Raw genomic sequence first — 25917 nt, forward strand, 5'->3', positions numbered from 1 at the left:
CATAGAATATAAAATCAAATTCCTGTTTTTTAATTAGTTCATAAGATAGCTAGTACATATGGAGCCAACACTGTCCCTAAGTTCAGGAGTGTTTGTATTTGGGGTTACATTTAGGCCCTTCTCTAGTGGACCTTGCATATCGGGTTTTATAAAGTATGTTATACACCAGTCTTTTTAGATGACCTTGTGGAGAGAGAATGGGCCTATTTGTATGCAAAGATACTTAAAAAAATACATATAGTCCCAGAATAACAAAGAAAGCAAATTCAAAGTTAAGACAAATGCCCTATACATTAAAGGCTTTTATGACTTCTAATAGCTTATTTGGTATTGGGAGGCTTATGCTGAAGGTTTCAGTCAGTTTTTTAATAAGTTTTGGGTTTTTAAAAAAAATCTTATTTCCCAGCCATTGCTTATGCTTCCTGGTTGAACACAGGAATTAGGGCAGGATAGAGCAGAACCAGGATGTTTAGGCACATGTCCCGATTTTATAGGGACAGTCCCGATTTTGGGGGCTTTTTCTTATATAGGCACCTATTACCCCCCACCCCCCGTCCCGATTTTCTTACACTTGTTGTCTGGTCACCCTAGATGGGGATGAGACAACCGTCCTGGTGCTGTTTTGTGGGGAATGGAGCTGAACGGAGCAGAGGAAAACAGGAAAGGAGGACTGCTGTTGACAGGCAGCTGAGTGGCTGTTTTTTGTTTTTTGCAATGATGTGAGCAAATGTGTGAAGATATTTTTATCCCTGAGGTAGGACTGTTGCCATATAAGAGCTGGGCTCCCTAGAAGCAGCAATCTCCTCATATCTCTGCACAGCAGAAGGGAACCAGGTGAGTTTAAGAATGCTGATTGAGTCTCTTCGCACAGTGGCCAAGGAAGAAGCTGGTTCCTGGCAACTGTCCCAGCTCCTGGCTGTCCTCCGGCTGGGGGTAAAAGGCTCTTCTTCCTACTGCCTACTCAGTGTGTGGCTGGAGAAGCCGTCATCCGGCAGTCTGTGAGGGGACCTCCTTTCTGTGTGTCTCATTCAGTTTCTGTGCTTTTCCTAACTATTCAGTGGGTTGCTGGTTATCTTCCTTAACTTCACTCTTCCCAAGTCCTACCAAAGATCAGTGATCTAAATTTATTCTTATTTCCCAAACTAAACTCTTGGAGGAGGTTAAATGAAGTGGAGGGAAGGAAATGCTGTTAGTTTAGATGGTGTTTTAGTATAGTCTCTACTGATTGAGACTGATTTGAGACATACTCTTCTAAGCTCTCTGGCATCATTCTAGCCACAAAACATGAGAGCAAGATTTCCTCAGCCTCTGACTTAAATCAGGAGAAGGAAACCAGGGCTTGGAAGTGTGTTCTTAAATTAATGCTAATTTCAATATTTTTACTAAACTGAAATTATAATAAAGAAAGAAGAGTTGTTTGGCCAAAAATATAAAGCCGTGTATTAAACTTGCCCCCTAGTGCCTGACTATTGTAGAATATTTGGTACATTAAATCACACAGTGATGGCACACTTGTGCATAGTGGGCAACAGGCAAGTGTCAATTTAAGATTTGAATTTTTCTTGGTTTATGTGACAATCTTACTTTTAGTTAAAGTTTATTTTCATACATTAGTTTGTATTTTAATACAAGTAAAATTGTATTCAGTAGAGCTGAAACAACTGCAAAAAATATACATTCCTCAGGCTGGGATTGTTTCCAAAATAAAGGTAGTAAAAGACTGTTTTTCTTTCCTGGGAGGTTGTGTACTTTGAACCAGAAATAGCCCTTTTCACCTTGATCAAGTACCGGGCAGACCGAAATAAACTATCGACAGATTTATTAATACGAAAAGAAAATGAGTTATTTACAAGATTAAAGCGGGTAAACATTATACACAAATGAGTTACAATCTTAAGTTTCAAAAGGTAATAGAAGCTTCTATAATAAGCAAGCTGTATATGTCCTTTAGGGCTAACCCGAGCTAAGCAGTTGGGGATTCCTTGCTTGTGCTTAGAAAACCTTGCCCCCTAGAGTCCAAGCAGCACAGAGATACCGTTCCTTCTTGTTAGGGTTTTTATTCCCCCACCCGCCCCGCCTGCTCTGAGCTGCAAACTCAGCTGATGAGATGAATTTACTTGCATGACTCCTCTTTATGGGGAGGGGAGGAGTGCAGAGCATCACAATCTATTGTTCTCTTTAATGTTCCACAATAGTCTGTCTGGTGTTGATGGGACTTCCTTGTTGGCCAGGATGTTGCACCTTCTGTTGGAGACCAGTACGTTACACTAGTTAATGTCTTTCTCCTGTCTGGTGATTTACCCAGTCACAGAGGTTTACAATCCAAATTCTTAAATATTACCTTACAATATAGGATATAGATGCTATAAGTGAGATTAATGCATGCAGCAATTTACAAGCATTCAATAAAGTGTAAACACTAAACATATTCTTATATAATCCTAGTCCTAATGATAATACACAGGTGAGCCAGACTGATTCCAGTTGTTTGTTTGTCAGTGTTCAGTTGAGACATGGGGACCCTGGCATGAGCTGAAACCTGGTCTGCCAGTGTCACACAATATAACAGATAGACCCTACTGGTCTGCTATGTTAACGAAGCTGTCGTGCATGCATGTTAAGTCCATATACCATCCTTAAAATCATAATGAAACTTCTTTTTATGTGCAGTAGATTCTCTTTACAAATAATTTAGTTGTACCTGCCTTTGTTCAGAAAGTAGTGAAGGGCTCAAGTCTGGATTAATAGCTTTCAGATTTGGAATTTGAGATTTTGGCCTTTTCGCTGGCAAAGGCGAATGCCAAATACCCAATAGGATTTAACATTGTGTTCCTCACCACTGAGCTTGAAAGGTTATTTATACTTGCCATGCTCTCACTATCAAAAGTGTGAGTTACCTTGTGAAAGTTATTTTATTCTTACACAGAAACACTGGAAGTATTTTACGATGATGACTGCCGCTGATAAAAATTAGTATCCCGTGGAAATGGCTTTGTCCAGGGTTATAGATAGATATAAAAAACCATTACATTGGTCAACTATATCCTTAATTAAAATAAACTTTACTGGTAATAAACACTGCCTTTTAATCTAGCAGAATTGCAAAGCAAAAATCGTGAAAATGTTGGCTAGTGAAAATATGGCAGCAGAAGGACCTGTAGTATGTGTGGGTTTTTTTTTTTTTTTTTAAATATGTTAGAGATGTAGCGCATGCTGGGGCTTGTTCTCTAAGCATATTAGTCAATAATAACCACAGAAGATTTGTGCCCCAATGTTCAGGTTGACAAAATGTCACTTAGAATGATTATTGGTGACTTTATAAACAACAGGTTTCAGAGTAGCAGCTGGGTTAGTCTGTGTCCGCAAAAAGAAAAGGAGTACTTGTGGCACCTTGGAGACTAACAAATTTATTTGAGCATAGTGAGCTATAGCTCACGAAAGCTTATGCTCAAATAAATTTGTTAGTCTCTAAGGTGCCCCAAGTACTCCTTTTCTTTTTATAAACAACAGTAACTTTGGCGGTCAAATGCCACCATAAAATGGGAAAAACAGATGCAACTTTGTTAAACAGAAGAATTCTTCCTAATGATTTTGGACAATATCCTTATACACTATTGTCCAATGAAGTTTTATATTTTTCTTTCTTTCCTTTTCTATTTTCCCTAAAACAGAATACAGATACCTGTACTTTATAAACATTGTGCTAAGTATTAGTTTAATATATTTAAAACAAATCCATGTTTTGCTATCAGCTAATACGTGTTTTCCTATTTCTGTGCTCCTCTTTGTTTCCAGGCCTTTTTGCAAATGTGCAATCTGCCAGTCCAGGTGGTTTGTAGAGCAAATGCAGAATATATGTCCCCATCTGGTAAGTGTGGTGTTCATTTAAATTACTGTGTTAGTACCTATGTTTTGATACCATGGCAACAGCACCTCATCTTGCAGATAACAGCCAGTCAGTGCTTGTGTATGTGGGTTGCCTCTTTATTTTTTTCCTTAGTCTACTGCGATTTTTCTCTATAGAGAATGAGATAAATCAAATACAAATTTTTTAAATGTGCTGCATTGCAATTTTAAATGCAGTGGACATACAGTGGATTCACGTACTTGGTTACTCAGAAGTCTGGTGGTAACACTCTCAGAAAAAGCCTAGGGACTCTTGGCCTTCTCAAGCCCAAAGATTTCTGTACGCAGAAGTATCTCTTCTGATCTCCAGGGAAATACCCCTGGGAATACTCTGTTGGCCAATCAATGGTGTTCCATTTTCCACTGTTGTAAGGGTGGGAAGAAATGCATTTTGTAATCTTAGGTGGAAGGTGATTGTCAGCATGTTAATAATTGTGGACAGATCATGGATAAACTATCAGTACCAAGAACAGTGTTGTACTTCAGTCCTTTTCTGATGGCAAAAAACTCAGATTCAGTATTTGATGTGTATGCTATCCCAAATTATGTTGGAAATTTCTATACACTCTCATCTAAAAGGTTACTAGAAAAGAATTGCTGAATGCACAACACAATTCTGATACCTAAAATTCTTCATTGCATTAGGATCCGTTTGTGTGAGTTAAATTAAGCTACTTCTATAATTTTTGATTCGAGCATGGAGTAGTAAAAATGCTTGCCTACATGGTTCTTTGTATTTGCATACTGCATGGTTAGCTCTGGTCCTCCTTCTTGGTATTAGTGGAAAATAAGCTGGAATCCTGTCTTTAATTAATGCTTTAAAAAAAATCTCAATGATTGGTAGCACTGAAAACAGTACAGTTCTTGTAGCAAAACCAGGATTTTTTTTTTTTTAATCAGTCTTTCAAAATAAACGCAATGGGCTGACTCTTTGTAGAAACAAGCCAGTATCTTACATGCATGGGAATAGGAGTGGGGATACTTGCATTGTCCACCTCTTGCACTCCCTTCCTCCCAGCCACATGGCTATTATCTAATACACCATTACTTGTGTCTGCAGCTTTTTTTCTATACTACTGGCTAAATAATGCAGAAAGGAGCATGACTGACAGGGGCTGATGAGAGTTGTGCTGTACGGATCACATCTAGGATATTCTATTTGTCATACTGGTTCCATTTTAAATACAGCTAGGAGTAGAAATGTGGTGATTTATTCATCATCCTAAGAGCCCCTACTATTTTTGCACACTGTTCTCTTTGTTTTTCTGTTTACTTCAATATTGTTTTAATAACATTAAAATTAATTCCAACCAAAACAGGCTATTCATAAAAGGTTTTCATTGCTGAAAAAAATCTCAAACTGATTGCAGTGGTTCTCAGACGTGCATCTCCACATTTGTGCAGGATACTTTGCAATGATACTTACTTTTCACAACTAGAAGATCCTTTTGAGGGAGTCAGATGCTGACTATGGATATAGGAATACCAAAAGATCATCTTTATATGCTAGCAACATAAACCATAGAGTTTTTGCAATTCAGAAAACCTTGCATTTCTATTGTAATATGTCATCATATGGCTGCAGATGAGGTTTTTGTTGGTGCAGTGCACCTCATCTGTTACCCTTAGGCTGACTGTGAATCAGAGAGGAGTGAATCTCATGATAAAGACCATGACTGAACCTGATGTTGTTATGAACTTTGTTTGAACTAGGTCTAGTAGTAGGTTCTGTGCGTTTGGCATATGGTTGGACTTCTTAAGATTTTCATTAATATCTTTCAAATTATATTACTTTTAAAAACCCTGTAAATAATATTTGACTTTGGTTTGTTCTTTTAAAATATTCTGTGAAGACACACTTTTCTGTCCTCATTTTCCTTGTCTCTCCTTGAGAGCCTTTTATGTATTGTGACCTGTTTCGTTTATTGGCTAACTCCATTATTGTCTTACGTCATATTCAGTGAACTGTGTTTACTAATGTAAAACAAAAAATGTCCAACATCTCCTCCTCCATGTTGAAGTGATTAAATAACAATATGTAAAATACATATATATAATCTAAATTTCTTAAAATTACATAGCACTGTGTATGTACTGGTGTTTAAAGATGGTATCTGTCAAGTAGGTGTTTCATAAAGACGGCCAAGTGCTCTATCTACTTCCCTGGGATTTCCACAGTTATGCTTTGGGGAACATTGAACTAACAATCTTCCCAGCAAAGCAAGATTAATTCATGATTGGATTGAGACCTATCGATTTGTACAATAACTTGCAAATATTTGTTAGAGCAGTAGTCCCCAAACTGTGGGGCATGTCCAGCTGGGGGGGGGGGGGGGTATGGTGTGGCCCGGGCCAGCCCCTACAGAGGGCAGGGAGGGAGCAACCATGCAGCCCTGCTCCATCCCAGCTCTGCTCCAGCACTGCCTCCAGCCACAGCTGCCGGCCCCCACCACAGCCTGGCCACAGCTCTGCACCCAGCCACAGCCCTGGCTATCAGCCTCCACCATGGTTCCTCACCCTGCCTTAGCCCCACCTCAAGCCTCCGCCGCCCTGACTGCAGCTAAGCTCCCAGTCCCAGCCTCCGCCCCTGGCCTTGGCTCCGTTCCCAGCTGCAGCCTCAGCCTTGGCCCCCTTACTCCTGACCACCGCCCTACCCCCTGAGCTACGTCCCTGCTCCTGGCCTAGTTCCTAGGGGGTGGAGGGGCGGACAGGAGTAAGGGGGGGCACGACGGTGAAAAGTTTGGGGACCACTACGTTAGCATGAAAGCCAATCAATAGGACAAGTCGTAGCATAAAAGTGTGAACTAAAGCGATAGGCGTGGGGAGGCTATATTTGTAAGTGTCTCTCAAATGAAATTTTGCATGTTCACTCTCATGTACGATCTGATAGACTTTGTGCTGAAACACTTCAAAGCCATGATTTCAAAAATTATTCTCAGTATGTATTGAAAAGTTTAATTTACTAAAAATATACTGTGTCTCACTGCAGGCAAAGTACCCTTTATTCGTGTAGGAAATCAAGTAGTATCTGAACTTGGCCCCATAGTCCAGTTTGTAAAAGCCAAGGTAAGGATATTAAATATACTTGATCAGTAACTGATAAATACGGTAGTCACTCTTTTTAGCATTTGCACTCATTTAGCTTACTAGTATGAAATGTGACATAATTAGTTTTTGAGAAAGTAAAGTAAAAAAACCTCATATGAATGTAAAGGTATCTGCATTTTTACAATGTGGCAAATATTTTAACCCAATGCAGCGAGTAACCTTTTGCTTAAGGAAAATATGGTGTAATGGGGGTTTGTGATGGTATGATGGGGGTATTTTCCTCTGGCATTTATTCAAATGATAGAAATCAGCTGTAAGTACAGGATTTCGTCATGTTAACAAGGAGCTGAAAAATAACCTAGACCTTGCAATAGCACTTCTTTTTTGGCTCCCAAGTATAGTATTCTTAGAAAGACATACAGTGTTTGCTTAAGGCTTGAAATTTCAGCTAATATATGTTTATATTTTCTTTTACTTTGTTCTGTCCTTGTAAAGCAGTGTCTGCTTATTAAGTAGTTTATTTTGATAAACTGTTTATATCATCAACTTACTTCTTCACACAGAAGAAATCATAGTAATAGTGAAGCCATGAAATCAAGTTGTACACAGCTAAAAAAGAAATGCACAGTAGTTCTGTCGCTAAAAATAAATCTACATTTGTCTTTTGAGTTTGATTATATTGCAATATAACATTTTCTGTTTAATACTGAAGGTAATTTTAGTATGGAAGGTACTTTATAATATTTACCCATCTATTTTATGATTTAGAGACCTATATAGAGAGATCAAGACCTGATCTAAAGCACATTGACTTCTGTTGGCTTTGGCTCAAGCCCTAGCTGAATATTGTAATATCCTTTCTTACAGGGTTGTATATTCTTTTACCCCCTTAGGGCCATTCACTCAGTGATGGGTTGGATGAAGTCCAAAAAGCTGAGATGAAAGCCTACATGGAATTAGTCAATAATATGCTATTGACAGCAGAGGTACAGCAAACCATAATAATTTGTTGATTTTGTAGGTGATAAGTGGGCAAAAATGTAGGGGTTTTTTTTCCATGTGGAAAATGTATTTTATTTTCAAATTCTTAGATTGGGAAATAGTTCATCAACTCATAGGCTAGTGTCCTTACAAGAACAGAACTCCACATTCTCTGTGGTCTCTTTACAAATGTCATATGAAAATTTCATGAATTGAGGTTGATTTTTGTTGTACAAAACAGCGGTGAGTTTATAAAGACTAACATGTAGCTGTAAAGAAAGTTGACACATAATTTATATAGTGTATTCTGAACTCCATCTTAATTTCAAATCTGATCTGGTGGCTGTTCTGAAAGAGAACTAGCAACCAGGCTTTTGTCTTGTAAGCATCACCATTAACTTCTCTTTTGTGTTCATGGAAGGCACTGTTAGACTTAAAATATTTGTGGGATATGCTGTTAATTTAACTTAAAAGAAAACATCAATATTTAGAAATAACTCTCTGTGCAGTCTAACTGAAATTTCAGAATAAAGAAGTGATTTTTTTCCCCTAGTTGTATCTTCAGTGGTGTGATGATACTACAGTACAGGAGGTGAGTGGTTCTGCAGCATTTATCTTAATTAAAATTTAATGAGAAAACACTTTTGCTCGCAAATGCAAGTCCCTACTCATAAATGAAACATTGAGGTTTATACCATTAATGATATAGTTTTTCAGTTTAATTTTGCTTGCATATACGTTTTAGGGAAGCTGTGTGTCATTACTGAAGGTAGCTGGCTGCAAAGTAGATATGTTTTTATATATTTTTCGGGTAGAGTAATAGAGTAAATGATTTCTTTTTCTTTAGGCTGCAAACTATGAATTTCTGTGCAGAGTAACTTCTTAGTATTTTACAAAAGCCAATGTGAATGCCTTTTGACCCATGAAAGCCATAGCTATTTTGTAAATAACAGCATACTGTCTTACCTGCTTTTTTTAAAAAAAAGTGATTTTGTTTTTGTGGGTTTTTTTTAAACAAAGATTACTCATCCAAGGTATGGATCCCCTTATCCTTGGCCTCTCAATCGCATTTTGGCCTATCAGAAACAATGGGAGATCAGACGTAAGATGAAAGCTATTGGATGGGCTGGCAAGTCACTTGAACAGGTCAGTCAGATAATAGCCAGAGTTGAATTCTTCATTCTGTTTTTTTTTTTTTAAATAACCTCTCAGCAATGAAATACATATAAATAAAATATCAAAAGTGTCAAAATTCCAGAGAAGCAATATTTTATTTCCTATGTTTCATAAAATATATGTATTGTGAAACTCCATACATTTAAAACAATTGTCTGTGGAATCCATGTCTCTGGCTTCAACAGCAATAAACTTTTAAATCACACACACAGTCTGAGAAAAATGAAAGATGTTTTCTCATGAATATGTATCTCTGTGCTGAATGTCTGTTTATGTGAGTTTAGACTATGATCCTGGAAAGGGATTAGCAGATAAGGACTCTGATTCCCATGTGAAGATAATGGGGTCCCTTTGCAGGATTGTGGCAATTTTGTTCTTGGAGCTCCAAGAAAAATACAAGGAAGTTTAGAGGTAAACATTTGATATATTAATTTTAACCCAATTACTGACAATAGGAAAATTAGCAACTTTCCTTATGTCAAGAATATACTTGTCATTGAAGGTCTGGAAATAAGATTTGTAATTGGAATCTGTGTAACATCTATGGTCTACATAGTTAATTTAGTCATTTATTACAAATGCCTACTGCTCCTATGTATGCAATAAGGGAGCTATTTTGTAGAGAATTGTGTTCTCATCTGACTATTTAGGTACTGTACTAATCTTTTGTTTAGGTGTTGGAAGATGTAGATCAGTGTTGTCAAGCTCTCTCTCAAAGACTGGGAACACAATCATATTTCTTCAATAAGCAGTAAGTTATTTTATATGGAAATGTAATGTACTGTAGGTATATTACTCTCCAGAACATAGCTGGATGGGGACTATTTTTGCCTTATTTTAATACCTTATGAGCAGTAAGGAACATGTGGGAATGAATCCATAAATTGCATATATAAGAATTTCTGAAATTATAAAAGATACTAAGTTTCCATAAAATATTTCATATATTTTCTCTAGTGTTTTTTAGACTTAATCCTATTTTCCACTGACATGATACAGAATACACAATAGTTTGTCAGTTAAAAACATATAATGTAAAAACAGAAACCTGTAGTTTTAATAGGTAACTAAGCAATAATCCACTTAATTACATTAGCATATGTTGGCATTTCTTAGATACCTATCAGTGTAAGTGCGCTAATGCATGATAAGCAGAATGAATGTGACGTATTTTGATCCAACCGCGCTTCCTGCATAGGTTAATTCAAGTGACACAGTGGCGGGGAAGGCTATGTCTACACTGCATCCCAAGGTGTGATTGCAGCCCGTGTAGACATACCACACTAGCTTTAAGGGCGCTAGCACAGATGAAAATAGCAGCACGGCCTGAACAAGCACACTGGGGACCCTGGGTAAATACTCATGTTGCTAGCTTGTGCTGAAGCCTGTGTCTCCACATCGACGCTGCTATTTTTAGCTGTGCTACTGCAGGTAAAGGATTCATACTTTGGATTGCAGCGTAGACATACTTTAAAGAGTTGGGTTCACATGAAGATGCCTGTGAAGTCATATGACTGTGGGGAAACGCTGGTCTTCTCCCCACAAAGGATTGATTACAAAGTAGCAGCTATGATTTGTGTAAGTACTGTTCTGGGCCTTTGCAGAAAAGCCACCGCGGACCCAGGTCTGACATATACCAGATATCCTTTGCTATTGTCAGTCACGTCCAGTTGCAAATGTGAACTCTCCCAAAAATATTCTTGTAATTACTGTGGATTTAAAATAATGTTGAATATATTCATGTACCGCACCCAGCGCCATGGCATATGAACCATGAAGTTACATAAAGAATGTACATTCCAAGTGCAATGTATGTGATTTTTTTTTTTTAAAGCTGCCTTTGCATTCCCCTGATTATGGCAGTATCTGGGGGCCAGTTTTAGGTATTTTTGGTGGGGTGACAATGGGGAAATTACAAAGACACTTAAATAAAATCAGCTTGTGACATTACACACTAATAGAGACAGGGAAGGGGTTAACTGACGGCTTATTAAAGCAAGGATATACGAAGGAGCCAGTGGGATTCAGAGGGGAGGCATCTGGGGGTGGGAGGAAGCAATTGTCTCGTCCAGCTATGTCACAGAATCAGAAAGCAAGGAGGAACTGGGAAATTGAGTAACTGTATATTGGATTGTTTGGCTTTTCCCATAGGTTAAGTTTACTTCAACTGACTGTTACTTGTTAGTTTGGACCAGACCGAAGAAAGCCCAGTTTATGATCCCCAGTACATTAGGTGGGGATGGAGAAATGCCTCAATTAGCAGGCTGTAATATTTTTTTTCTTGCCTCTTTTCCCGCAAAGATTTTGCAAAGTTAAGGGTAGGTGGGCAGTGTAGTTGGATGAGAGTGAGTGCTATAGGATTACATAGTAGTAGAGAACAATTATTCCAACTATTCATTTTGAGGCATTCTGAACAGTCTTTTATAAAGGTGGTATTTGTTTTGTAAAGGATATGCTATTGTTTGGGGGTGTTAGGTGGATTCCATAACACACGCTTTCAACCTTTAATTTTTTTAATGTTTTTTGTCTGTAAATAGTAGTAGAGTTTCTCAATAATTAGTCTCATAAAATATTCTTCTAGCTCATTAATACTTAGTATGTAGTTCTTGGACATTAGTGAAGAAAAGCTCTAAATTGTTAAAATATACTTAAGGAAAATGTTTTTGGGGTTTTTTTTTGTTTTGTTTGCAGATAGACCAGAGCTGCAAAAAGTTCACTAAGGTCAAGCTATGGAAGGCTTGTACACATAGCCATGAGTATGACTGCAGATTTATTCAAGAAACCACTGTTCTCCTTTGGGTTATGGTAGCTTTGGTCACAGTGTTTATTTCCATTTGTTTAGTCTCTTTACCACAAAAGAGATGGCCCTAAATGCTACTACCATGTAGTTACTTTTTCTCACTAGTCAAGGAATTTTTGGTGGCTGAAAAGCCCAGGAGAGATGTGGCGTTTTTGCTGTTTTGAAGAGCACCATTCTGTTCGAAGGGATAGTTTTGTTATGCACAGTATCTGCAGAGGAGACTGGGAATATAGATTCCCTTCCCACAAAATCAAAAGTGAAAAACAGTTAGTGCTGGACAGAGGAGTCAGTGGGTAGCCTTTGCATGCATTTTATGAAAAGGTATTTTGTAACTTCTTCACTGATGGGGAAAAAAAACAAACCCCCAAACCACTCATTTGTTAATGGGAGCACTGAGCAGCACATTGAGAATTCAGGCCAAAATTTGTTAGTATACATATAAAATACAGTAGAACCTCAGAGTTATGAACACCTCAGGAATGGAGGTTGTTCATAACTCTGAAACGTTCGTAACTCTGAACAAAACATTATGGTTGTTCTTTCAAAAGTTTACAATGGAACATTGACTTAATACAGCTTTAAAACTTTACTATGCAGAAGAAAAATGCTGCTTTTAACCACCTTAATTTAATGAAACAAGCACAGAAACAGTTTCCTTACCTTGTCAAATCTTTTTTTTTTTTTTAATTTCCCTTTATTTTTTTAGTAGTTTACATTTAACACAGTGCTGTACTGTATTTGTTTCCAAACAAGGTGTATGGCTGACTGGTCAGTTTGTAACTCTGGTGTTCATAATTCTGAGGTTCTACTGTATGCATTATGCATTTGTTAAATCTTGAGCTTTATTTGGTTAAATATGACCAGTTTGATTACTTTGAAAAAATACTTGGAGTTTTTTTAATATTTAAAAAAAATCAGAGTACAGTAGGATTTTCCTTATAAGGTTTTCAGTGTTTTCTGACTCCCAGAGGCCCACTTTTTCCCCTGTCTCTTTTATAGGCCAACTGAGTTAGATGCATTGGTATTTGGACATCTGTTCACAATTCTTACTACTCAGCTGACCAGTGATGAACTCTCTGAAAAAGTGAAAAACTACAGCAACCTCGTGGCCTTTTGCAGGAGAATAGAGCAACACTATTTTGAGGATCATGATAAAGACAGCTCTGCAAGTGCTGCATCCAAATCCTCAAAGGGTTATCTACCGAGTTAAATACTTCATTTTGTGGTGGGGAGGCCCAGTTTCTGAAACAAATTTTGATTTCATTGTTTAACAGATGATGATGATGACTTTGAAAATGCAAAAGTGTGTAATAAAACCTCTTGGAAGCTGCTAAAACATTCTGGAGCACGGGAAGTTCAAACTGCATTTTGTGTGTTATAGAATTCACTGTATACATTTAACATGAAATGATTTTTAAGGTATTGCCATTTAAATGCCATATAGGCTATTAAATATTAAACTAAAGTGACCTTGGAACAATATTGTATCTGTATTAAAAATAAAAAGAAATGAAAAACTCTTATTTTTAAAAGTGACTGTTCAATCTTTCCAAAAACTTTTTAATAAGCTTTATTCGTATGTTAGAAACAGTGTTTCCTTTTGCCCTTCTGCTAGGAGGATCTGAAAAGTAATTTGCCTTACACCCTGTAGGATTAACTTGTTGACTAGAAGGTAGGCAAGTAATAGGAAAATTTGCTCTATTCAGGCTTCAACAAGTTTCCACTTTGAAAGTCAGTGTGTTTACAAGGTGATTAGGTCCTTTTAAGAGATTAGCATTCTAAACCAAATGGATAAATGAAGAGTATGCCTACAGCTTTACCAAATGTAGGGTACCACTAACTTTAAACAAAATGGTAACAATGCAATAAAGTTAAAGCACCTTTTAAGATTTGTTCGTATTGTTTTGAGAAATTAAAAAAAAGAAAGAAAAGAAATTGAGGTGACTGTAATGCTTGTGAAAGGTGGAAAGTAAACAGCCTCGGAGAGTGGAGACCTCCTATCAGTGCACAGAACAGTGCAGCATGGGCATCAGCCATGCAAGTTTCCACGCGCTGTCCCAAAAAGGTGTCTCAGAATGACAGCTTCTGGGAAAGAAAGGACATGAGTCCTTGACCTCTGCTCAGATAGCAATGAAAGGTGTCAGAAGTTGTTGTTTTTTGTGATGTGGATATGGAAAAGGCATTGAGATTATTAGCTCATTTTTGATAGGGAACCTGACAGGCCATTTTGGGGTGTTGATTCTCTCACGCCAATCTGTTCTAGTTTTGAATTACTGAGCTAAAAGTGAAAGAACTATTTACAGTATCTTAATTATTTCACCTCAACAAAAGCTTCTCTATCTGGGACCAGATGGCAAAACAGACTTCTAGTTTTCTGGCAACCAACTGATTAAAAACTAGTAGTCAAATCAAATTTTTCAGGCATCAGTCATTTTTACTGCATCAGTCTTTAATTTTGTCACTTCTCATTTTTTGTCTTTCAGTGCTTCTTATTGGCTTTGCTTTTTCTTGATCTCTTCACATTTGTTTCTGAGTTTTTTATATTTGTTTCTTCAGTCTTTCCTATTTTTCAGCTTGTCTTGTTCCTCCTCCAGCACACTTAAATGTCTGTGTCCAGCTGTTTCTGTTTCCAGCCTGACACTATTGCTCCCAAACTCTGAAGCCCACAGTGTGGGCTTTTTTCTTCTTCCTGTCTCAAGTAGAAGGACGTGGCTGTCTTTTCTCTGGGCATATTTTTTCTTTCTCCCCACACCCCTCGGCTCCCTCGGCTCCTTAAGGTTTTTTTATGCTCTCCTATGGTATGTTTAGGTGCATTAGTATGATAGTAAAGCACTTGAAGTTAAATAACCCATTATGGTATGCCAGAAGCCTTGCTCTTTGGTTTTTAATACAAAACCAAACTAGTCTTAAAAATCAATTTTGTTTCTTGTTTGTAGTGGCTAATATATTAGAAAGCAGATTAGTCTTTGGACTTCAAAATTCCCAAAAAGGAATCTGGTGACAAATTTTCTCCCACACTATTTGCGCAAATCTAGGTTTTGCCACTTTTATTTCATGTAGTATCTTACTTCACGTGTAGTCCTGTTAATTTCAGTGAGGCTACTTATGAAGTTACTTAGCATGCGATTTAAGTCTCCTGCTTGCCTTGCGGGTGCTTAAGTAGTATCTCCAGGCACATCTAATAGCAGCATTCTGTGCTACTTTTATAAATTAAATTGTGCATGGTATTTTGCCAAAACTTAAGTTGAGATGTTGCTCAGAAATACTGTCCAAAAACAAGAAACGTCAACTTTCTGCCAAAAAACTCTAGGTTCAATAAACCTAGGCACAGTGAGGCACTAGCTCAATAGCCTGATTGTTGGAACTGTTGTGTTTCAGTGATGTAGAAGGTGAGGTCCACTGCATTATGAAATTACACTCCTCTGGCTACACTGGTTTGCCATAGTCAATATCAAAATAATTATGGTTTTGATTATTTACACATTAATCATGAGGTTTTGACTTATGTTCCCTTGGGTCTCATAAAGGTAGCGAAGACCAATTGCTGGAAAGCCTGTCACATTTCACAGCTTCATCAGCAGGATAACTATTAACCTAATTATTAACTGAGATCTTACTATTATTAATGTTAGAAGTTGCCATTATTACTTGCACAGTTGAAATGTGGTTACTGAATTCTTCAATCCTGTACTAGAACACCGGGTTTCTTCCAGAGGAGTACACAAACGTGAGTGTTACGCAGGTCTAGCATTTGTTTGTAACATAGCAGTTCAGGCTTATTAAAACTGGAAGATGTAGCTCCATTCCTGCTTCTGGTCTTTTAGGAATTTCCCAAGTCTGCATGTTGGCCCATTACCATTTAAAAAAAAACAAAAAACTAAACCCTTTAAGTACTATGTGGTGAGATGTTCTATTATCAAAATATTAATTATAACTTTTACACTGAAGATTCAGATATCCATTTTGAGTACCTGCTTTTCATAGGTCACACGAATGCAAAAACCAAAAATCATGGATGTGAGGGTTTTTTAAGTCAGAGGAGAATGAAGTATTGATTAATACCTAACTGCAATACTCTTTTCCTTTTCTTGAGATAAAAACTAATAGTCTCTGATGAAAGAAATTTCAGATTTGACTAGATCCTGTGTAAAATCTTGAGTATCATATTCAAGCAGTGATCACCATATTTGGGGTCAGGAAGGAATTTTTCCCTGGGTCATATTGGCAGAGACTCCAGGGATTTTTTGCCTTCCTCTGCAGCATGGGTCACTTTCAGCTTGAAACTAGTGTAAATGGTGGATTCTCTGTAACCTGAAGACTTTTAAATCATAATTTGAGGACTCCAGTAACTCAGCCAGAGGTTATGGGACTATTACAGGGCCAGGGTGAGCAAGTTCTGTGGCCTGCAATATGCAGGTCAGACTAGATCAGTGGTTCTCAACCAGGGGTACAGAGTAGTTTTCGAGGGGTACTCAACTCATCTAAATCAGTGTTTCTGAACCTGGAGGTTGCGACTCCCAGAGGGGTTGCGCGATGGGTTTAGGGGGTTGCAAGCGCAGCGCTGGTGTTAAGGGATGGCAAGCTGGGCAGTTGCTTGGGGCCTCATGCCACAGGGGCTCCGCGAAGCTAAGTTACATGCTTCAGCCTCGGGCAGTGGGGCTCGGGCTCCAGCCTTGCTATCCAGGATTCCAGCTTCAGACAAGGCTCAACAAGTGGAAAAACAGGCTCCAATCAATTTATTTTTTAATTACACGGTAAAAATGAGAAAGTAAGCAATTGTTCAGTAATAGTGTGCTGTGACACTTTTGTATTTTTATGTCTGATTTTTGTAAGCCAGTAGTCTTTCAATTGAGGTGAAACTTGGGGTATGGAAGACAAATCAGACTCCTGAAAGGGGTACAGTCATCTGGAAAGGTTGAGAACCACTGGACTAGATGATCATGATGGTCCCTTCTGTCCTTTATGTCTGAACAGTAGCTTGTATGGAACCCAGCTGCAGGAATACTCACAGGTACAAAACCCTGAGCACATAGACCACTTACTCTTAAGACTCTGCAGTGGCTGCTAATGAAACACCAGATTTGTAGCAAAAATTTAGAGTGCTTTGAAAACACAGCGGTGAGCTCAGTAACCTCTTATATCTTAGCAATAACATGTTTCAGGAGAGAGGAAGAGCATTAGTAATGCAGCACTTTGGATGTGGAATTCTTTCTTCTGAAGGGAATTAATCCTAGCAATGTGATTTAGTCTTTTCTAATATGTGAATGAATGGCTTTTTAGAATAGCTCTTTCTGGACTGATGCCAGCCAGCCCTGAATTTCTTTTTTGTACAGCACTCTGATAACCTTTTGTATGAAGGTTACTATACAAACTTGGTTTTGTACGATCCTCTCATTACTAATTTGAAACAGAAATTATTGCAAATCTTGTTCGGTAACATCAAATCAACCTTTTTTCCCCCTTAAAGTCTGAGATAGCCATATGCATTAACTCTCTCTGAATGTCTGTTCCAGAATATAAATTCAAACCCTATGAAAATGGTTGGCAAAAGATACAGATCTATTATAAACAAATAAAGCTTTTGTAAATCTATTTGAGCCACTCAGACTGCACTTAAGGATGCAGAGAATAGTGAATTAGATTGAAAACTCAGTATTAAAGTAAGATGAGATGCAAGACTATAAGACTTTGCAGCTAAATTAAATAGTTTCTGTAACCTTAATCACCATCTCCTCTACCCTTTCTATTGTTTGAGTAATTGAGTTTTCAAAATTCCCAATGTAGTTTCAACTGGAAAAAAAGTATTCTCTGCTTCCTAGCCTAAAGTGTTGTGTGGTGTTCTTGAGCACTGGTACAGTTGCTGTGTTTACCTCAGAGGTAGCTGCATTTCAGTGGTAGATGGAGTGATTACTATATGGCACATATCTATAAAGTATTTTAAGTGCTTTGGGGTCCATTATGTTGATATATTACAATTATTAAACTTAACCAAACTGCAATGTAAAATCTGACTGCACGATTAGTTTTTAATACGTCATATTTTTACATTAACCCTATGAAATTCTGTGTACTCACTAATGTAACAGATTTGTCACTCTTTAATGAGATTATCAACCAGATTTGTATTTTATTAAAAAAGATACCAGTAAAGCTTAATAGTGTTGATGTAAGGCATTTAATTTGGTGTAGCACAACAGTTTGATTTAATACAAAATCAAGATGGCCTACATTAAAGACTGGCTAGCTGCTGGGACTCAAACTGTAATTCTAAATGAGGAATTGTCACTGAGCTGATGTGGAGTCCTGCAGGGGGTCTTTTTGGTCCTTTGCTTATTATATTATGAGTGACTTGGAAGAAAAGCATTTTTTTTATCACCGATACACTGATATGACACAGTGATTGGGAGAGTGATAAATAGTGAAGAGGACAGGTTGCTGAGACAGAGAGAGCCCAGCCCAAGTTGTTTGGTAAACTGGGTTCAAACAAGCATTATGCATTTCAGTATGGCCAAATGTAAAGCCGTACACCTAGGAACAAAGGAATGTAGGTCATAATTACAGGATGGAGGCTCTATCCTGGGAAGCAGTGACTCTGAAAAAGATCTGGGGGGTCCTGATGAATAATCAGCAATACATGAGTGTCTAGTGCGATGCTCTGGCCAAAAGGGCTAATGTGATCCTTAGATGGGTAAACGGGAATATGCAGTGCTTTTGTAGCCATTTCGGTCCCAGGATATTAGAGAGACAAGGTGGGTCTGTGTCCCCAGACCTGAGGAAGCTTGAAAGCTGTGTAGTTGGAAAGCTTGTCTCTCTCACCAACAGAAGTTAGTCCAATAAAATATATTACTTCACCCACCTTGTCTCTCTAAATGGGGGAAATATCGTGTAAGGGTAGGAAAGTTGTTGCCTCTATTTGGTGTTGGTGTGACTACTGCTGGAATATTGCATCCAATTCTATGGTATAGCTACATGTTGGTAATGCAAGGAAGCATTGGAGCTGGGGAGGTGACTCCCAGCTTGAGGAAATGTACTCACACTAGCTCTGATGGAGCTAGTGCACTAAAAATAATGAGCTAATGTGTACATCTCCTCGAGCTGGAAACCACATCTCCAGCACCAAGTGTACACCTATCCCTACTGTCGACACTTCAAGAAATGTGTTAACAATTGGAGAGGGTTCAGAGAAGAGCCACAAGAATGATTAAAGGATTAGAAAATATGCCTTAATAGTGAGATACTCAGAGTATGTCTACACTACAAAATTAGGTCAATTTTATTTAAGTCGACATGAGCCTCTGATTTAAACAAGTCAATTTTGCATGTCCCCACTATGCTCATTGTGTCGGTGGAGTACATCCTCACTAGCAGGGCTTGCATCGACCCATCGAGCGCTGCACTGTGGGTCGCTCTCCCACAGTGCATGGAGTCGAGTAGAATGTTGGGTTGGGCTTGCAGTGCCTCATGGGACCAAAACATTTGTGCAGGTGGTTATAGGAACATGGCATTAGCCTCCGACGATGCACTTACATCCCTCCCTCCCTCCCTGAAATCAATGGCAAACAAACCAAGCCTCTTTCATGCCTTTTTTCCTAAGTCTGGGTTACCCGCACAGACGCCATAGCATAGCAAGCATGGACCCTGCTCAGCTGTACACTGTTGTGAGCATTACAAACACCTCACGCCTTATCCTGCAGTATTTGCTCAGCTGAAGCAGGAGTCACCATGCAGAACAATGTGATGCCACACAAGGAGCCCTGCTGGAAGCCATGGAGCGGAGCAATTCACGGATGCTGGTGACAGTCACGCATCACCTTGACTCGGTGGAGTGCCACTTCTGGGCCCAGGAAACAAGCACTGACTGGGATCGCATAGTTATGCAGATATGGGATAATGAGCAGTGGCTGCAGAACTTCTGAATTCTCAAGGCCACTCTCATGGAACTGTGCGAAGAGCTTTCCCCAGCCCCTTAGTGCAGCAATACTAAAATGAGAGCTTCTCTGACAGTGGAGAAGCAAGTGGCAATAGCTCTGTGGAAGGAATCAGTAGGGAATCAGTTCGGAGTTGGTAAATCTACTGTGAGATCTGCTGTGATCCAAGTAGCCAGGGCACTCAATAGACTTCTGCTAAGAAGGGTAGTGACTGGGAAACGTGCAGGACATAGTGCATGGCTTTGCCACAATGGGGTTCCCTGACTGCGATGGGGTGATAGATGGAACGCATATCCCTATCTTGGCACCAGACCACCTTGCCACCCAGTACATAAACCGAAAGGCGTACTTCTCAATAGTGTTGCAAGTGTTGGTGGATCATCGGGGTCGTTTCACTGACATCAACGTGGCATGGTCAGGAAAGGTGCATGATGCCCCCATCTTTAGGAACTCCGGTCTGTTCAGAAAGCTGCAAGCAGGGACTTTCTTTCCAGGCTTCAAAATAACTGTTGGTGATGTTGAAATGCCAGTTGTGATCCTGGGAGACCCAGCCTACCCCTTGCTCCCATGGCTCATGAAGACGTACACAGGCAGCCTGGACAGCAGTAAGGACCAGTTCAACAATAGGCTAAGCAAGTGCAGAATGGTGGTGGAATGTGCCTGTCATAAAGGGAAGGGTAAACCCCTTTAAAATCCCTCCTGGCCAGAGGAAAAGTCCTCTCACCTGTAAAGGGTTAAGAAGCTAAAGGTAACCTCGCTGGCACCTGACCAAAATGACCAATGAGGAGACAAGATACTTTCAAAAGCTGGGAGGAGGGAGAGAAACAAAGGGTCTGTGTCTGTCTGTATGCTGCTTTTGCCGGGGATAGAACAGGAATGGAGTCTTAGAACTTTTAGTAAGTAATCTAGCTAGGTATGTGTTAGATTATGATTTCTTTAAATGGCTGAGAAAAGAACTGTGCTGAATAGAATGACTATTCCTGTCTGTGTACCTTTTTTGTAACTTAAGGTTTTGCCTAGAGGGATTCTCTATGTTTTGAATCTAATTACCCTGTAAGGTATCTACCATCCTGATTTTACAGAGGTGATTCCTTTACTTCTATTAAAAGTCTTCTTGTAAGAAAACTGAATGCTTTTTCATTGCTCTCAGACCCAAGGGTTTGGGTCTGTGGTCACCTATGCAAATTGGTGAGGATTTTTACCAAACCTTCCCCAGGAAGTGGGGTGCAAGGGTTGGGAGGATTTTGGGGGGAAAGACATGTCCAAACTACGTTTCCCAGTAAACCCAGTTAAAGTTTGGTGGTGGCAGTGGAAATCCAGGGTCAAAGGAAAAAATTAATTTGTACTTTGGGGAAGTTTTAATCTAAGCTGGTGAAAGTAAGCTTAGGAGGTTTTCATGCAGGTCCCCACATCTGTACCCTAGAGTTCAGAGTGGGGGAGGAACCTTGACAGTGCCTTTGTACGTTTAAAAGATTGCTGGCATAGTTTGCTTACTAGGTTAGACCTCAGTGAAAGCAATATCCCCATTGTTGTGGCTGTGTGCTCCATAATATCTGTGAAACAAGGGAGAAAAGTTTCCGACGGGGTGGGGGGTTGAGGCCGATCACCTGGCAGCCAATTTTGAGCAGCCAGACACCAGGGCAATAAGAAGAGCACATCGAGGTGCACTGCATCTCCGTGAGGCTTTGAAAACTAGTTTCATCAATGACTCACAGTAATGTAAAAAGAAAAGGAGTACTTGTGGCACCTTAGAGACTAACAAATTTATTTGAGCATAAGCTTTCGTGAGCTACAGCTCACTGTATTTTTCCATTGAATGCATCCGATGAAGTGAGCTGTAGCTCACGAAAGCTTATGCTCAAATAAATTTGTTAGTCTCTAAGGTGCCACAAATCCTCCTTTTCTTTTTGCGGATACAGAGTAACACGGCTGCTACTCTGAAACCTACCATAGTAATGTGACACTTGTGTGTTGTTCCTTACCAAGCTGTCCCCTTCATTGTATGTATTCCCCTGTAAACTACACCCCCCCCAATCACAGTGTACTGAATGAATAAAGAGCCTTTTCTCCTCAATCCATTTATTTTTATTAATCTCACAAACACTGAGAGACAGCAAAGAAAAGTGAGATAACCTAGGGCTAAGGGGCTGATAACACTGGCCGGGGGGAGGGGACAAACAAGGACAGCTTGCTTATGATTGCACTGCAATAACAATCAAAGTGTGGGCATGGGCGCCTTCTGGTCCTTGTATCCTCCACTGGAGCTGAGTGCAAGAGATACCGGACTTCCCGCGCCCCCTCGCATCCTAGGACGTCTGGGAGAGGAGGATGTGGAACTTGGGGACGATGGCAGCAGGTTAAGCATAGGCTGGAGCAGGACTCTAGCGTCCAGCTGCCTTTCTTGAGCCTCAACCAGATGCCTCAACATGTCCGATTGCTCCCTCATAATCTGCACCATCTCATCTTGAGTGTCCTGCATGCTACCTAGAGTCGCATGCAGCTCCTCATAGAAGCAGCATGTCTGTGGCTCAGAACCAGAGCAACTGTTTACCTCCCTTGTCTTGTGGTATGCTTGCCAAAGCTCCTTTATTTTCATGCAGCACTGTGGGTAGCCCTAGCGTAGCCCTTCTCCCCTGTGCCCTGTGCGATTTTGGCATAGATGTTAGCGTTTTTTCTGCTGGTTCGGAGCTCTGCCTGCACAGACTCTTCTCCCCACACAACAATAAGATCCACCACCTCCTGTGCGCTCCATGCTGGAGTGCGTTTGCGGCCTTGAGCATCCATGGTCCGCTGTGCTGATGAGCCGATCAAACAGGAAATGAAAATTCAAAAGTTCCCAGGACTTTAACAGGTGGGCGGCTGTGTTCTGTGTACCTGGCTGAAGTGCAATGGATTTGAAAGTGCTCTCCAGAGCACTGTGGGACACCACCTGGAGGCCAATTCATTTGAATTACGTAGTGCAGTGTCTACACTATCCCCATGTCAATGCATGGATGTCGACTGAAGCGCTCCGCCTCTTGCGGAGGCGGAGTACAGAAGTTGACTTTACAAGCTTTTTAGGTCAGCGGAAGGGACTCGGTAGTGTAGACACACAAATTATTAACTCGACCTAAGGCAGCATATGTCATAAGAACATAAGAATGGCCCTACTGGGTCAAACCAAAGGTCCAGCTAGCCCAGTATCCTGTCTTTCGGCAGTGGCCAATGCCAGGTGCCTCAGATGGAATGAACAGAACAGGTAATCGTCAAGTGATTCATCCCCTGTCGCTCATTCCCAGCTTCTGGCAAACAGAGGCTAGGGTCACCATCCCTGCCCATCCTGGCTAATAGCCATTGATGGACCTATCCTCCATGAATATATGTCGACTTAACTTTGCCGTGTAGATCAGGCCCAAAAGAGCTCAATCTGTTTAGTTTAACAAAGAGACATAGGAGTGATTTGATTAGTCTGTAAATTCCAGATATTTGAAAATAGAAGGTACTTCACTCTATCAGATAAAGGAATAACAAGATCCAATGCCTGAAAGTTGAAATTAAACACATTCAGACTAGAAATAAAGTGCAAATTTTTAATAGGGTAATTGAACCATTGGAACAGTTTACCAGGGCTTATGGCAGATTCTCCATCTCTGGACTCTTTTTAAATAAAGATTGGCTGCCTTTCTTTAAAAAAAAAAAAAAAAAAAAAGAGAGAGAGAAAAGAAATGCTGTAGTTCAGCTATTGGATTTGAAGTGGGGATTAATTCAGGGAAGTTTTATGCAGGAAATCAGATTAGATGATCTCAATGGTCCCTTCTGGCCTTAATATTTATGAAATAAACTCCCAAAGGTTACCTTGTGTACACAAAACACAAAGGCTTGGAACGATCAGAAATATACTTAATTTAGAGAAATGTGAAATTGAATAAGACTTCTAACACAGTAATGCCAGTAGCTTTCATGCCATGACTTGGTATCTTTGAACATTCCAAAGATTAATTCCACTGGAAACTGAGTGGTAAGATGAAAATGAGACTCAAATATGTAAAAACGTGTGTCGTACAACTGAGTGTACATTCTTGATTTTAAATTGTGTATAGAATACTTGCTTACATTGTTTTACTCTTAATGCCTTTTTCTCCTGAGAATTAACAGTTTGATTCTTCGATGGTAAGTCTGTATTAAACGTTTTAAAAATAGTGAATTCTTTCCCCACCTTGATGTGACTCAAATGAATCAAAAAGCTTTAGTGAAAATAGAGATCCTGCTTCCCGATAAGTGCTGATAGGATTATGGTCGGACTGGTCTCACTAACTGTCCAAGTCATGGAGCCATGATGATATGAAGGGTATATCTACACTGCAAAAGCTGTGCACAGGCTACCCGAGCTAGCCAGAATCCAGCCAATGTGGGTAGCAATAGTAATGAGAGACAATGCAGCGCAGACTTTAGCCTGGGTAATACAATCCCAGCACGGACCCAGCGTACATACTTGGCTCTGAGGCTGTGCTGTGGTTACCTGTGCTAGCTGGATTCAAGCTAGCTCACTAAACTAGCCTTTGCACAGCTTTTTGCTGTGTAGACATACCCTTAGAGCAAGTTGAGCTATCTTTGGTGCACCCCCTGGTTGGTCCTGGTGGCTTACCAACACCCCCTGGTTGGTCCTGGTGGCTTACCAACCTGACTGGTTCCAGACACTATTAAGGCCTCTTTCAGAGCAGCCAGCACTACATCATGCACTTTAATCACAAAAGGGAACAGGCCAGAATTGAGGCCCCAAAACAAGGGGAAGTACCTACAAGCATGAAACAAAGTTACACTGATTTGGAGTACCCTTTAGTGTGCCTGAATTTATGGTGGGTCAAAGACAAACACAGGTATTTGGGCAAAGCTTCATTTTTCCTACAAACTAACATTTGATCTGGAAGCCAGAGAGAAAAGAAATGGAACCCACACAATACAATTTTTGTTGTGACTCCATGTATAAAATGGTAATGCTACTGGGCACTACTGTAATCAGACATCCAGAGTATTCTGTAGGTAAAGGTTTTATTAAAGAATTCTCTACAATGAAGGACTGTTTCACTCTGCAGCTAATAATTACATTATTGCATAGAATCAATAAAAATGGGATTATCACCCTGAAAGCTATAAGAACCCAAGTCTACAATCTTAGCAATAAATCAAAATGGTTTGGGAGTTGTTTGTGTAAGGGGAAGAGAAGCCTTTTTTTGACTAAGCCTCAATTTCTTATGTTACCCCAAGCATATTGTTACTTCAGCTGTAGAGTTGTTTTATGGACCATTAAATGAAACTGGATTCCAATACTGTCTTAACAAGCAAGAAAAAAAAAGTAACAAGGAGGTGAATTTTAAGGAGGTAGACTAAGCAGACTGAATGCAACACTGTCCCTGGCAGCAAAGGTTATTCCATTCTGTGCCAAACTAAATAGCTAAGAGGATACAGGGTGACGTCCTGGCTCCATTGGAGTCCATCGCAAAACTCCCTTTGAGTTCAATGGAGGCAGGATTTCACCCACAGCTCTTTTAGCAATGCAGCTTTGTTTCAGCTGGTCACCAATACCAGGCTAGTGGTTTGTTTTTCACCCTCTGAAAATAGTTCAACTTTGTTTGGCTTTCTGTGGGGCGGTGTTCTATAGGCGATGCTGTGGCCAGCTTTGTCAGACACATTGCATTATTTAAAAACCTCCTCCTGAGAGTGGAGTTCTCAGTTATCATGTTGCGAAGATATTGTACGTCTAGCAACCAGTACATATTACAATATTGAACTGTGTTAATGAGATATTTATCTACTATTTTCTCTGGCTTTTTCAGAAAAAAATTACCGTGGCAGTCTTCTGTTTCTCAAAGATAATTAAAGCTTGGTGTTGTGGGGGAAAAACGTATCACAAATCTAAACATGGAGAATGCTGCTGAGCTGCGCTTAATGAAGCCTCTTAGGATCCGCTGGGCTGCTAGCAAACACTTCATTTCCTGTGGCTTGCTTTCTTTAGGAGCAGAGCAGAGCTCCAATGGCTCTCGCAACAATTATCACCCACTTGTTCTGCAGGTTTCAAGTTTTTTGCATTAGTCAGGTTGA

At 39.6% G+C, this 25917-nt stretch overlaps 1 protein-coding gene across 6 annotated transcripts in view; it reads left to right on the forward strand.

The window, feature by feature from the left end:
- Positions 1–13434, forward strand: part of MTX2 (metaxin 2) — a 52318-nt gene extending 38884 nt beyond the window's left edge. For 4 of the 6 annotated variants that reach the window (XM_037912158.2, XM_037912159.2, XM_043525080.1 and 1 more), the window contains 7 exons: positions 3796–3868; positions 6896–6972; positions 7848–7940; positions 8489–8527; positions 8956–9081; positions 9786–9862; positions 12911–13434. In XM_037912158.2, coding sequence (XP_037768086.1) covers positions 3796–3868; positions 6896–6972; positions 7848–7940; positions 8489–8527; positions 8956–9081; positions 9786–9862; positions 12911–13121 — 696 coding nt within the window. In that variant the 3' untranslated portion in view covers positions 13122–13434. Of the gene's footprint in view, positions 1–591; positions 835–3795; positions 3869–6895; positions 6973–7847; positions 7941–8488; positions 8528–8955; positions 9082–9785; positions 9863–11802; positions 12162–12910 lie in introns of those variants that run through there. The other 2 variants (XM_027822932.3, XM_037912160.2) reach the window with 2 other exon arrangements.
- The last annotated feature ends 12483 nt before the right edge of the window (positions 13435–25917 follow it).

Source organism: Chelonia mydas, chromosome 11 (genome assembly GCF_015237465.2).
Source record: "Chelonia mydas isolate rCheMyd1 chromosome 11, rCheMyd1.pri.v2, whole genome shotgun sequence".
Lineage (NCBI taxonomy): Eukaryota > Metazoa > Chordata > Testudines > Cheloniidae > Chelonia > Chelonia mydas.